Below are 14115 nucleotides of genomic sequence, written 5' to 3'. Positions count from 1 at the left end.
GAAAAATAGGAAAAAAGTAAAACGAGAAGAGGCTCTAAGGGCGTAGATATACCAAAAAAAAAAGCTAAGACAAATATGATAGATTCAACAACGCTCAACAAATATGGTATTGATTTCTATATGCGTGATTGAGGAAAGATTAGCAGATAACGGCCTCCCTTTGCTTGGTGGTGGGTGATATCAATTGACAGCACGGTGGGGCATGACGTGGTAAAGAATTTGATAAGTGCCAAAAACGGTCAAGAGTTCCTGTTTCACTTATGGATTTGTCATTACTTGTTCGTTATTTGTCCTTGCGCCAAGCGCTTAGCTGGGTGCATGCAAATATATATATATATATATGCAAGGCAGGGAATCGAGGGGATGTATATAGTTAACGAGGTGTATTTCCGTAGGGAATAAGCTCCGGACATTTATCGTCAAGGCAGTTGAGTTAGATAAGTTCTCCAGCAATTTTCATCACAAGTGGCTTCTGTGACAGGAGCTGGAGCCGGGTCTTTCAGAGCCTGTAGGACGAGAGATCAACCTATCTCCCTCCTCGTCATGTCTGAGTGCTTCGCCTTTTACGACGGAATCCATCTATTGATGCGGTTTGTGCAGTCAGTATTGATCCAAAACGGGGATACTCAACGAGGAATCTTGGGGGGGGGGGGGGGGGGGGGGTAAAGGAGGGAGGGAAAGGGAATGGTAAAATGAAGGAAACACAGGCACTACGCACATTATCCAATTTATAATCCACCATGAGCAAACTAAGCGGAATAAGCGGAATAGTCAAACAGACGGCAATCGTCAGAAGTTTGCGGAACGTCTCATCGTATGCACGATTGATAGCGATTCTCGTTGCAGAGCCCAATGGGTACGAAAGCGCCTTGGTAAGTTTGCCGAAAATCTCCTTTGCATCGCCCTGGCTCTCAGCAGGGAGGTACAAAGACAGTTTCTTCGGGATAGAGCTAGTCCACACAGCCCCCGAGATGGCCGATCCCACCGCTCCGCCCATTTCTAACGATGTGAGGAACATGGCCGTTGCCGCAGCGACATCTTGATGGCTCGCAGAGGCTTGTACACCTAGCTGGACGGGGACGTTGAGGAGGCCAGCACCAAGTCCGATGACGGTTTGAATGATAAATGTCGATGTAGTGGAGGCGCCCTCTTTGTTGAAGAAGAACATGAGGGCAAGGCCAGCTATGTAGATGCAGCAACCCCCGGTGACGAAACGTCGGTATCGTCTGGTTGCTCTTATTACGAATGAGACGGAGACGGCGGATATTGTTGATGTAAAAGAGAAGGTTTGCGTTACTCGACCGGCTGTGGTGACAGATTGGCCCTGGACAACTTGAAGGTAGGAGTAGAGGTAGGGCTGTACCGAGCAATAAAATGCCACTGCGCCGAAATGTTAAATCAGGGGCCAGATAGAGATCAAAAAACTTGAAGGGGGCCTTACTGAAATAAAAAAAAGCAAGGGCACAGCCAACAAGAGCTGTTCTCTGCTTGAGGAGGTGTAATGAAAGGAGAGGGTGCGGAGCCAGCCGCTTCGAAGTTTCCCAGAAGGGGAAAACAACAAGGCAAATCCCCCCAATGACTATCATGGCGATGATGCTGCTGTTTTTCCACGTATTCTTCGCATTGGCCGCCAACGTCAGGGGAACCAAAATCAAAGCCACTCCCGCTGACAGCAGCAATAAACCGAATACGTCAAGGTCGTACCAAGTCCTTTTAACTATACTGGTGAAGCGGTGCGCTTTCCAGGGTCGGGGCTTGAGGAGATTTAGTCTCCGAGCCTTCTTCTGGTTCAGGAAAAGAGACAAGGCCAACGGAAGAAATGCGGCTGGCAGGATGATTGTCCACATCCCATATCCCCAACGCCATGAGGTTTCGCGGAGGATGGCTGCAGCGATCATGGGCCCAATCCACACGGTAGCTAGGAATGGTAGATCGGGTAGGCTGGAGAAGAGCGCTCGGTTAAGTAAAGAGCTGGTATCTGCAATGAAAACTTGTTGGAGGATTTGCAACCCCGTCGAGCCAGCGGAGTAAAATAGCTGCGCCGATGCATAAGTTTGTACATTACTTGACGCTGCCATCTGGGCATATCCAAGGACGTAAATCGAAACTGCTATGCAAAATGCCTCGAATCGACCAAATACATCGGCGACCTTCGCCATCGGAGGTTTCACGACAGCTGTGAGGCATGTTAGACCAAGATCCTTTAAATACTCTGAAAATTGAAGTGTGTGTACCGTTAACTACATTCTGGACGACCAGAACTGTTGATATTAACGAATGCTTGCTGAAGGAGCTCGTGGCGTATGCTGACAAAGACAAAACCGTCTGGCCTTCTAGAGAAGTTGAAAATGCCATCAAAAACATTCTTGGTTATGTTAGCGGGGCTTTTAACGAAAGGGGGGTTTTCTCGTGCGTGGGACGGGACGCAGTAGATTCCTGTTGCGGAGCAAGCAACATAGCGAGAAGCCCCAAACATGCGTGCCACTCAACAATATTTTCTTAAACAACGAATATTATGACATACCCAATATATGCAACTATCAATGACTTGTGCGTCCACGTCTTGCTAATGGCCTCAATCTTGCGTACACCCTCTTGGACGGAACTCGATGAAGAGGAAGTATATCTCCCACCACCTCTTCGGTCATGGCCATCGTAACAGGTCCCATCGCCATCACGATCTGCTGGCGGTGCCTCCATGGGCTCTGCATATAGCAACCCCACGCCCTCATCCTCTGTCGCCATTGTAGGTTGGGATTCACATGTACCGTAAGACTTGATCGAGGTCTGCTGATTCATGGCGCAGGGTATGGGATTCGTCAGCGGGATAGACGGTTCCCCAATCTCAACGCTAGATGGCAGCAAAGGGTGAAAGAGGAAAAGGTGTAAAATATGACTTCGTTCGTCGTCGAAGTGAAGGTAGGAAGTTCACTGGGTTGGTTCATCAATCGGGGGGACGCATTTCAATATGTTAAGCGTCGTGGGTATCACAAGACAAAAGAGGAAGGGCGTAGAAGAGCGAGAGTCGAGGATAAAAAAATAGCTGCGACCTGCAGGATTGTTGTCGATATTCAGGCAAAAAGTCCGTCTATATAAACCTTGATGTGACCGGTGGCGGGGTGCCGTAGTTCCGAGCAAAACGCGAGATAAACGACGCTGCAAAATCACGACAAAAGCAGAACAGAAGGAGGAGAAAGAGGAGAAAAGGGAGAGAATAGAACTATTCAAGAAGAAGCTGTCGCCGATCTGGACAGATCTGTCAATGTGTGAGTGCAATAGCGTGGAATCAGAGCACAGTGATAATCAGTCAGACTCAAAATTGGGAAGATGCATGCCATGAGCAGATAAGAGCCAACAGCCCAGCTTCAGCCGCGAATGCGTGTCCTGAGATACTGTGTCGAGGAGTACAGAGACATGAGAAGAAACACAAGAAGAGACCCGGATAGGAGGCTGGCGGGGACTTTGGAGATACGGAGCAGACGAGGACCGGATCAGGAGACACAAAACGGCCAAAAAAAACCCCCAGCCAGGCCAGATCAGACTGATCACATTCCACCCAAGATCGAGGCTAGAAAACCTAGGAACTCGCCACACTCCCACTGGCGTATCCGCTGGCTGGGGGCACCCCACGTTCGGCAAGTGACGCAGCATCTGAGGAGGATAAGCACCTTAGCGCAAAGTGACTCTTCCCTGAATTTTCCTGCAGACTGCCAAATCTTTTGCGCAGGTAAATCTACGAAATAAACGTGTATGAGATATATATATATTTACGCGATGCCTCGCCGGTCTTTTTATTGTGGAGCACGTCTGCAACTATCCATCTAGCCCCCACCTCCATTTGTCGCAGTCGGAAACGGTTGTACTCGACGCCTTCCTCCCTGGCTACTCCTCCTTCTCACGGCTACTTTCTTCCTATTTCATGTTGATATCTCATCATATCTTCGCCTTATTGTTATTTTCGTGGCCATAGGCAATTCATTCCGCTTTCGCGACGCTGTGAAGCACGACTTTACCTCGACTCTTCAGATTAGATACGATGATGAAGCATACCGACTTTTTATTTTATTTTGGATGACCAAGCAGCACTTTTTCCAACAAGTGCCTCATGTTGTCGCAGAAACAGAGGCAAGGAAGGACATTGCCTGGTACAGAAGTGGGGATAATAATTACAATGATATTGATGAGACCGAACTGCAAAAGGATATGAACTTCAATGAATACTGGTCCCGAACAGTCCACTGCGAAAAATTCAAGGAGCCCATGCCAACAAATGGAAAAGCCTACTGGTCCCACAGCCGCGGCTGCTCGTCGCTCCAGGGTTGCCAACCACTTTAAACTGGCTTCCAATAAGCTCCAGTGTGCAGCCAACCGCAGTTTGCAGGATCCCGGAACAGTGCAGGCAGCAGCCTGGAACCGCACAGGGACGATTCCCGGTGGAGCTGGGTGCAGAAAAGCGCGACAGAGCGATACCGGAGCAGGCAGAAATTGGTGTTGAGCACCGACATTCAACAACACAGTGGTTTTTGTTCACCGGATTCACATCTCAATGTATATGTCTTTCCCCCAAGGACAGTATTCCACTCCAACGTAATAAATATTTGGTTCGTAGATGTCCTCTCGAACAGGAATTGACTCTCACATCCGTCCTCTTCAAACCTAGGCAAAATTGAAGTCTGTCCATCCCGGGCTGCCTGCCACAGTGGTGCTCCATGGATGCCGTCGACATTTTGGTCAATATCCCTTCGAGATAAGTAGTCCAGACAATCACATCGTTTCCCGTAGACGCCGGTTTTACAAGGGGATTCTTTCACCACAAGGCATATTTGGGTCTTTGTGGCAGCAGGTCTTTTGAGGCGAGTTAAGCCATAAATTGTGCGAGCCGCGGCCCCTTTCCCCAGGTTACTCAATCCAAGGTGAGCCCATCACGTGGATAGTTAATCCGCTCCGATCAAGCAGGTGCCTTCCCCGATATTGGATCACAAATCTTAACTTTATCTTCCAGTTCTGTTCTTGTCAACATATCAATTCCAAGCCGTACAGATCTTCCATTGCCAGTATGTCAGAGCTATCATCAGACGAGATTGCTTCGATTGAGAAATACCCTCTGAGGACACTCGACCAGTTACGTAACTTTCTCCAAGGGACAGAACCGTCTAACTCGCTATCTAATGATGGTGCTGCTGATGACCCTGTTCGAACCGATCGAATGACAATATCGAAAGTTCTAATTACTTTGATGGATGAAAAGGCATCCTATAATCTCCAGTCACCGATAAGCAAGCTGAATATTGCATCAGAACTGGCGAGCGTATTCAAGAGTTTTCAGCAGGATGACTTCAACTACAGCTATTGCCAACCACTCATCCAACTTATCATACAGAAAGCACCCGACACTGATATATGGAAGGCCATTTTCGATCTTATCACCTCAGTCGCACAGGCCGCACAGGCCACCAGATCCACGCCTCCGCCCAGGTCGTCCTTGATAATTCCACAGACCCCTCACTCGCGCAACACCAGTAGTCTCGCAAACTCGTCGGAGCTGCGAAGAGATATTGATCCTGTCCTGAGGGATGAGCTGTTAGGAGAGCTCCACGTGAACATTCCTGGATTCTTTGCGGCATACTTTGATGGCATTGAAGGTCTCAGCCGGACTGCACAGGCTGTCTACCAGAAGTGCAACACAGGGGATAGCCCGCTCTACAATGACAAGAGTGGATGGAAGGATTGGCCTGATGATATGGATGAGAAATATGTACTTGATTGGCTAATCAAAGTTATTAACCAGCTTTCCCAGTTTGCAGAGGATCATGACCTGACTCGAACACCTGCTCGCAGACCCTTGGCCCAGCCAGCCCAGCCAATTGCTGGATCCATTGCAAAGCGAAAACTTGATGTAGGGTTTGTAGACAACCCAGACAGCACACCAGATAAGAAGTACAAGTGGTCAGAGATCCTAGTGCCAGGAGAGCTGAAGAATGACCGAAAGTATGATATCCCTTCTGGGGCAAGGCTCGATCTGGCCCGATATGCTAGAGAAGTGCTCTCTGCGCAAGATGACCGCCGATTCGTCCTTGGCTTCACACTGTGTGGACCAATTTTACGCGTCTGGGAATTTGACCGTTGTGGCGGGATTGCTTCAGATGCGATCGACATCAACAAAGATGGCCTGAGGTTTATCTCAGTGATGCTGGGGTTCCTCTACATGGACCGATCTCAACTCGGTTTTGATCCCACAGTGGTCACAGTGAATGGTAGACGCTGCATTGAGATTGAGTGTGGTGGTGAGAAGGAGTGTCTTGTCATTGATGAAGTGATCCTGCGGGCGCGATGCATTGCTGGCCGAGCCACAACCTGCTGGAGGGCGCATCGTAAGGCGGGTGATTTGCAGATGCCCCTGGTGATCAAGGACTCCTGGCAGTATTCAGAGCGCGATGAGGAAGGGGAGCTGCTGCGCCAGGCCACAGAGTGCGGGGTCACCAATGTAGCCCGGTATGATTCCCATGTCACCGTCCAAGTGGACGGTAAAGACGATGACATCCAGGCCATTCGGAAAGGTCTCAGCGTTCCAACAGTGAACAATCAGTCGAACAGTCTGCAAGAACTCCCAAAGCGGAGTGCATCTAATAGAGGGCGAAATGACCCTGGCAACAGCGCCATTGGACAGAAACGGTCATCTGACTGCATGGATCCAGTGTTTCCTCCTCCTAGCAAGCGTACTCAGTCAAACTCTCCAACAAAAGTTTCTGCAAAGGACAAGCCACTCAATCGAGTTCACCGCCGTGTCATTGTTCAGGACTATGGGATCCCTATATTCAAGAGCAGCTCCAAGGTTGCTCTGCTCAAAGGAATCGAGCTCTGCATCGAGGGGTATGAATCTCTGTACTCAAAAACTGGATTGATTCAGAGTGATATCTCTCCACAAAATCTCCTGATAAATGAGGATAAAGATAACCCTTCCTGGCGGGCATTTCTGATTGACCTTGATCTGGCAATCAGAGAGCAGCGGGATGGCTACTCTGGGGCGCGAGGCAAGACTGGCACTAGAGCATTTATGGCAATTGGTGTGCTGTATGGGGAAAAGCACTCCTTCATGCATGACCTTGAGTCCTTTTTCTGGGTTCTATTCTGGATATGTGTTCACTACGAAGGGCCTGGGAGGGGAAGGGAAGTGGGGGATTTTGAGGAGTGGAACTACATGAGCACAGAAAAGCTTGCTGGATCAAAGAAGGGGGTGATAGATGATGAAGGGGATTTTCTCAGAACTGCAACAGATAACTTCACTCCATACTACCAGCCATTGGTATCTTGGGTTAACAGGCTACGGCGAATCGTGTTCCCGGGTGGGAGACGATGGAAGAAGCCTAATCCAAACCTGGGTTTGGACATGCGGAGAGTGATTCAAGAAGCACAAAAGGATCCAGATGTTATAGGATAGAATTTATAAATAGAATAATAATCTAACTAGAGCATATATAAGACCTACGCAAATCATTTTGGCTATGTCTTGTGGGCGTTGCACTTCCGCGCCGCCCTCTTGAACTGGAACAGAGTGACGCAGGTTAGTTTCGGGCTCCCAGGAAGGATCGTAGCCATGCCACCCGACTTTGACTATACACTTGCATCAGGGACCACATAAAATGCCAATTAGAGATATAGAGAAAGAGATTACACACAAGGACTATAGGACATAGGAAACAGCTAGCAAGTAATGTTACTGCCCATATAACAACAACCTTGGATAGCTCCCGTACGACCCGTGAATTCGGAACTACAAGTTTGAAACATGGCAACGGAATAATCCAGAAAATCGTACTGGCTTTCATCCAGCCCCAGAACATTCGATTTCCATGCCATCTCATTTCTATGACGCGCTTGATTGTTGAGGGTGGTGAAGGCATTTCACATGTCGGACTCAACAACGAAACTTGGCTGGTGACTTAGCGCTGCTAGCCTGCGCTAATGCAGGAAAGACAGGTGGAGCGTGCGACTTGAGCGGTCCGTCGGATCGTTATTGGTTCAACCATCTGCGATGACTTGGCCCTGACCTGACGCTGGAAAACTGGAGCAGCATAATTCTTATCCTCCAAGACCTTGTGAAGAACTTGGTCAATGGGTGAGATTGACTTTTCATGCCATCATCATTCGTATCTGGCGTTCGGGGATGTTTATATGATGATAGATTTCCTTCCCGAAATGTTGAACTGGGACCCTCAGAGGAGAACCCGCTTAAGCGAAAAATTCCACTGACATCATTTCCCCCGGTTGTCAGCATCCTTGAATGTGATTTGTTCCAGAGAGTTAGCTTGCAGAGCATATTTGTGCGCTCCCACACTAGAAAAGGTGTGGGGACCTCTGTCTAGTTTTGTCAAATTCAAATATACACAGTAATAGCACAACTCAACAATAATATGCCTGTTGTATTATCCTGACAGGAAAATTTGTTTGTTGTTGCTGCTGCTGTTTTGCTGTCGACCCCAGAACCGTGGGGCTTGAATCTAGTAACCTATTATAGATAGAGTTCCAGTCAGACCTTTCCAAAGCACCACCTTTCCCCGAGACCAACATTCACGACTCTCTTAACGTCTTCCGCCTCAGCACTTGGCAGTCAATTCAACTTGACTTCCTCTCGTTTCTCTGTGTTGATGCTTTTGCTGTTGTTCTCAACTTCGACAACAGCCTCTAGCTCCAGGTATGAGTGAACAAGCGAACTCTTCGGGCATCGAATCCCTTTCGAATGGGCTCCGAGAACGGAATGCACAGGCATCGAAACCTATTGGGGACGGGGAAGTAACTTCCCAGTCTCTAGAGGATAAGTTACAAGTAGAGGAAGGGGATGCGGCAGATGCAGAGAAGAAGACATTTGGTAGAACTCCAGATGGCAAAGGTGAGCTCCCTCGCTCCTCGTTTCGATGGAAATTATTATGACCAAGAGGAGGATGCACTGTATCAGAAAAGCCATAAAAATAGAGCAAGTCTGGTCATTCAGCGCCCTGGCGATGTGACTGGCGGCCCTTTACTTTTATCTGTACCCGACGAATAGAAAGCCTGGCGCCATTTCAGCCTCATAATTGAACTATTTATGGCCTTGCTAATGCCAAATGACATCAAACTACAGTTTTCACCGTGCCCCCCACTCGTGATATGGTATCGCAGTTACTTTCCCCTTCAGAGCCGAAAAACATATCTGATATCTTTGTTCTCGCCATTCTCGGCTGCCATATCCTTCTGCTCTGGTGTCTTCCATCCTCGTTCCGGATCGCAGCTTTTGCCGTTATATTCCTGTTCTGGCGTGCCTCTTACAATATCGGGATAGGATGGCTCCTGCACATGCAGTCAAATGGCCGAACATTGGTCTGTTGGGCCAAGAAGTCGAACATCTTCGTGAACCCATCCACCGGCCAGAACCCCCATCCGACCTTGTACAAGATGCTCAAGTGGGAATTGGAAACGAAGATATCGGAACAGTATTCTTTCGATGAAGCCCCCACTGAATACAACACTTGGCTTGTATTTAGACGTGTCGTGGATCTGATTTTGATGTGTGACTTTACTTCATACTGCCTGTTCGCAATCGCCTGTGGCGGTCGCCCAGCTGGAGAGAGTTTCATTATGCTGGCTTTGAGATGGACTACTGGGATGAGCCTGGTGCTCTTCAACCTCTGGGTCAAGTTGGATGCCCATCGGGTAGTCAAAGACTTTGCATGGTACTGGGGAGATTTCTTTTACCTAATCGATCAGGAACTCACTTTCGACGGCGTCTTTGAGATGGCCCCGCATCCTATGTATTCCGTTGGCTATGCGGGATATTACGGCATCTCCTTGATGGCAGCTAGTTACAAGGTCCTTTTTATTTCCATCCTAGCACATGCCGCCCAGTTTGCGTTTCTGGTTCTTGTTGAAAATCCTCATATCGAAAAAACTTATAATGTTCCTCCGCCCCGGAAGAGAGTCGCAGTCGACACAGATACGAAACTACAGGAGGACGAAAACTCCCATGAAGGCTCAGTTGTCAGCGACATCGCTAACTCGGCTCCAGTCATGCCGGCTTTGCAACCTGTGTCGATGCACAACCTCTTAGGCCTCCACAATATCGACCTGTACCGGAGTACAGACCAATCTGTGCTCTTAGCCCAGCTACTATTCTTTGCCCTGACTACTGTGACGCCATCAACTCCTGTGTATCAATTTTGCTTCGTCCTGAATGCTGCCCTGTGGAGGATATGGTATTCCGTGGGTATTGGTTACATACTCAACCGTCAATCAAACTGTAAGATGTGGACCAGGCACTTCGTCAAATACGGAGAAAGCAATCATGAAGCATGGCGACAATGGAAAGGCACATATCATCTAAGCATGACCATGACCTATGCGAGTTTCATAGCTGCTGCTTGGAAGATGTATTCTTTCCCACAGGACTGGGGCTACGGGCTAGTCCTTTTGAGGCATATTTTGGGTGCAAGCCTGATTGCCCTCCAAATTTGGACATCTACGAGTATCTACGAATCCCTTGGCGAGTTTGGATGGTTTTTTGGAGATTTCTTCTTCGACCAGTCCCCCAAACTTACCTATAGTGGAATTTACCGGTTTTTGAATAACCCAGAGCGCGTCCTCGGTTTAGCAGGCGTCTGGGGAGCGGTTTTGATCACTAGCACCAAGTCTCTCGTGTTTCTTGCACTATTAAGCCATACCTTAACCCTTGCATTTATCCAGCTGGTCGAACGTCCCCACATGCAAAAACTTTATGGCCAGAGTCTGAGACGAGATGCCGGCCTTGTTAGGAGCCTGAAGCGTTCGTTGCCTCCCTCTCTAAAACAAATCCATGGCAGTGTCGACAAAATACTCGACGAGTCGTTTGAATTTATTGAAGAGTTCATTGAGGCCGCTCGGCCTAAGCTCGCTACTGGTGTCCAGACTTTCGTGAAAGATACCTCTGCCTTGTTCCAAAAGTACCCGGCACGAGTCACCATTTCTCGCCTTGAACCGGACCTAGCTGGCTACGATCTAAAGGATTATTCTATTACATTAGAAGGTACTCAGCCTTCCCAACCAACACAATTCGAAAGAGCTAGTGATAAGGAAGGCGAAAGAGCGCGATCTATGCAATTCAGGAGAGGCGAGCAAGAAAACCTCATATTCGAATACGGGGCTCCAATCAAAGTTAAATGGACCGCGCCACTGAACCATAGTAAAAAGGATTGGATTGGTCTCTACATGGTTACTGATAATACCTCGCGGGAGGTCACAAGTGTGGCATCCCAGGGCCGGTGGATCGCCACTAACCAAGCTTCATTCGACTCTGAGACGTGCGAGCAGGGCCTAATCTCGAGTGACATTGTTTTGAAAATAACTCGGGAAGATTGCGAGCCAATCGACGTTGCATCTGGAGAAATGGTTTTCTCAGGCGATAAGCTCTGGTGGACTCAAGGTGTCTTCGAATTCAGATACCACCACAACGGCAAGCATAATGTTATGGCTGTCTCGCGTCCCTTTGAAATCCGCATTGGAAGATTCGATGAGGATATCGTCGAAGCCGATAACTACGGCCTCGTGAGGGCGGCTGTCGAAGCTGCTTTGCTACCAGTTGTCCAGAATTGCTTTGACAGAGACCCAGAAATTGCACCGCAAACTGCTGAAGAACATTATGGCTGCCTCGTTGAAAGGGATGGGAAGTACTCGAAGAGAGTAGTGTTTGCTGTCCAGCACATGTAAGTGATCTAATATTTTTGAAATCCCTGCTTAACGGCTTTATAACTTGATACGCACGGCAACATCACACTAACGAGTTACTCAGGTTTGGTATCGAATTTGCTCCTGAGGTTGTCCGCGCCGATGGAAATGTTCGAAACTTGGCATGGCGGATATGTAATGCCAAGAAAGTTCTGGTATGTTATCACTTATCAATTTCAAAATCGTGTTGGTGGCAGTAGCGTTTCCAATCGGTTCAATTTGTCGTACAACTACGAGGACTGACAAATGGATGTCCCAATTTAGGCACCATATAGTATGTCGCGTTCAAACGGAGCCTCGACACCCACGACAGAGCACGAAGATTAGACCGCGACCGGCCTTAATGAAATGACAAATAATTATGACGACGTCTCTCAAATTTTTATCCTCTGCACTTTTACTGACTATATATACGAAAACGCTGTTCTCTCGTCGTGATGTTATCATCAATATAATGTGGCATGTCCGTTCAGCTGTCTTGAAATTGGCAATTTCATTACCTAACGCAGTACGGGCAAGAATCTATGACCGCCATGGAAAGACAGGATAATTAATAGAAGGAAGAAGGGTGGTGGCTCTATGCATACTTAGATATAGACTTATTTGGGTGGAAGCAACTCTGCATGCATAAATACTTGCGATGCTTTTTAGCTACTGATCTCCACCGCTCTTTCTCTCTTGGCTTCTCGAGCATGCACAAACCACGAGGCTATCTGATTAATTATTTAGTTTTTAATTGTTTTCCTTCAGGAGCGATATGGCGTTTTTTTCTCCTTGTGAGAGTGGTGGGGTTTTGGATTCTGATGGTTATATCCTGCATATATACATATATATATATATATATATATATATATATATTCAAACCCAGAATAGAAAGCTTATGAAAGAATACTAATTTTGGCATTTGCTTTACATATGGGTATCGAAACAGCTACACAAATCATGAAATATGCTGGTGAGAAGAATATAATTAATCCATTGTCACAAATGAAACTAAAAGAAAATGCGAGGCTACCTTCACAGTTGGAGGGGTTAGTTGAATTCAGGAGGAGCTCACCATGCATATACCTAAAAACCTTTGGAAGTCAGCCATTATTCGTCGATAAATACCAATGAGTTGAAATCAATACCCCAAACACACATCATAACGGCTATGATGAGCGTTTCCAAAAACAAAACAAAACAAAACAAAACAGAAAGGCATGAAAAGAGATCAGTGTGGAGATATAATATATTCAGCAAAGCCATGAACTCATCCCTTCCCTCATCCCGACATCACCCTTGAAAAAAAACGTCCCAAGACGAGCCGTTTCCCCAAGAGATGATCGGACGAGTTAATCGATCAAGGAAAAAATAAGGTAAGGACAAGGTAAAAAAAAAAGAGTAGCTTGGGGAAAGTTTTTTAACGACCACCCCCAAAAATCCCTTCCATAAAAACACCAGTGGATCTCCACAACCAATCATCCCTCTTCTTTTTATTTATTTTCATCAACCAATTCCCAAGTTGCAGACGAGAGACGTCAACGAAAATAAAGAAAAGGTCCGGTATCAGGGAGAGTGGGAAGATGTGGAAGAGTAACTCATTTTTTTTCCCTTTCCTTCCTTACTTTCCTTTATGAAAGAAGGTGCTCCGTGAGGAGACTCGTGGAATGGATTGACTTGTTGTCATCATGAAGATTGATTTGGTGGAAGGGGAAGTTGACCGCGAGATTGTTCATTTTAACGAAAATATATTAATACTAACATTGAGAGTAAAGATAACAACGGTAGTATTGCTACGTTAATATTTTAGTTTCGTTTGGTGTGGAAAGAGCGCAGGGAACACTATTTGAAATATCCAAAGGCTTGTCAGCTACGATTCGTAAAAAATGTCATGTGAAGGAAAAGTCTGGATTTGTGGATCAGGATCGTTATTTTTGGTAAATGGGTTTTCTTCAATGATTTTGCAGAAGCAGAACTGAATAGAAGGTTTCTCATCATAGAAAAGCAGGCAGACAATGGAGAAGGTGGAAAAAAATATTGAACCTTACCAGCCTTGCCTTGTTCGTGCACTCGAATAAATCCGTTCAAACACCCCCAAGAGACTTCTGTTCATTACCATTGTGTTAGCGCAGTCCACAAAGAGACTCAGTAAGAATAGTACAATTGATAAAAATGATTCTCAGATGGTAGTGCATGTTGTTCAAATGGCTCACGGAAGAATCTCCGAACAAAGTTTTGGTAGGTTTTCCTCCTGGAGGTATCTCGAAGGATGCAATAGATTTAATTTGGTACAAATGACTTACCATACGAATAGCAAGCCTGCCACTTTGCAGCAGATCTCACTGTATTGCTATCCTGGCTTCGTCTAGCACAGAAAATCTTACGGCAAATGTGGAAAGATAA

General features: G+C 46.9%; 4 protein-coding genes across 4 annotated transcripts; 3 read left to right on the top strand and 1 right to left on the bottom strand.

Moving 5' to 3' along the window:
* Positions 1-459: 459 nt before the first annotated feature.
* Positions 460-3353, bottom strand: HCBG_04505 (siderophore iron transporter mirC; the record flags this gene model as incomplete). Its single annotated transcript, XM_045431554.1, has 5 exons — positions 460-579; positions 719-1380; positions 1442-2176; positions 2245-2333; positions 2525-3353. 5 exons carry the CDS (start codon positions 2797-2799, stop codon positions 460-462), a joined length of 1881 nt encoding a protein of 626 aa, XP_045288107.1.
* A 61-nt stretch (positions 3354-3414) lies between these two features.
* Positions 3415-4335, top strand: HCBG_04504 (uncharacterized protein; the record flags this gene model as incomplete). The annotated part of the gene is made up of 2 exons (XM_045431553.1): positions 3415-3727; positions 3971-4335. 2 exons carry the CDS (start codon positions 3415-3417, stop codon positions 4333-4335), a joined length of 678 nt encoding a protein of 225 aa, XP_045288106.1.
* Positions 4336-5056: 721 nt separating this feature from the next.
* Positions 5057-7438, top strand: HCBG_04503 (uncharacterized protein; the record flags this gene model as incomplete). Its single annotated transcript, XM_045431552.1, has 1 exon — positions 5057-7438. One exon carries the CDS (start codon positions 5057-5059, stop codon positions 7436-7438), a length of 2382 nt encoding a protein of 793 aa, XP_045288105.1.
* A 1256-nt stretch (positions 7439-8694) lies between these two features.
* Positions 8695-12057, top strand: HCBG_04502 (phosphatidylethanolamine N-methyltransferase; the record flags this gene model as incomplete). Its single annotated transcript, XM_045431551.1, has 4 exons — positions 8695-8887; positions 9119-11708; positions 11795-11885; positions 11995-12057. 4 exons carry the CDS (start codon positions 8695-8697, stop codon positions 12055-12057), a joined length of 2937 nt encoding a protein of 978 aa, XP_045288104.1.
* Positions 12058-14115: the final 2058 nt, after the last annotated feature.

Source organism: Histoplasma capsulatum (genome assembly GCF_000150115.1).
Source record: "Histoplasma capsulatum G186AR genomic scaffold supercont2.5, whole genome shotgun sequence".
Classification (NCBI taxonomy): domain Eukaryota; kingdom Fungi; phylum Ascomycota; class Eurotiomycetes; order Onygenales; family Ajellomycetaceae; genus Histoplasma; species Histoplasma capsulatum.
Note: the sequence above shows the minus strand (reverse complement) of the source record. Positions and strands in the feature narration are given on the sequence as shown.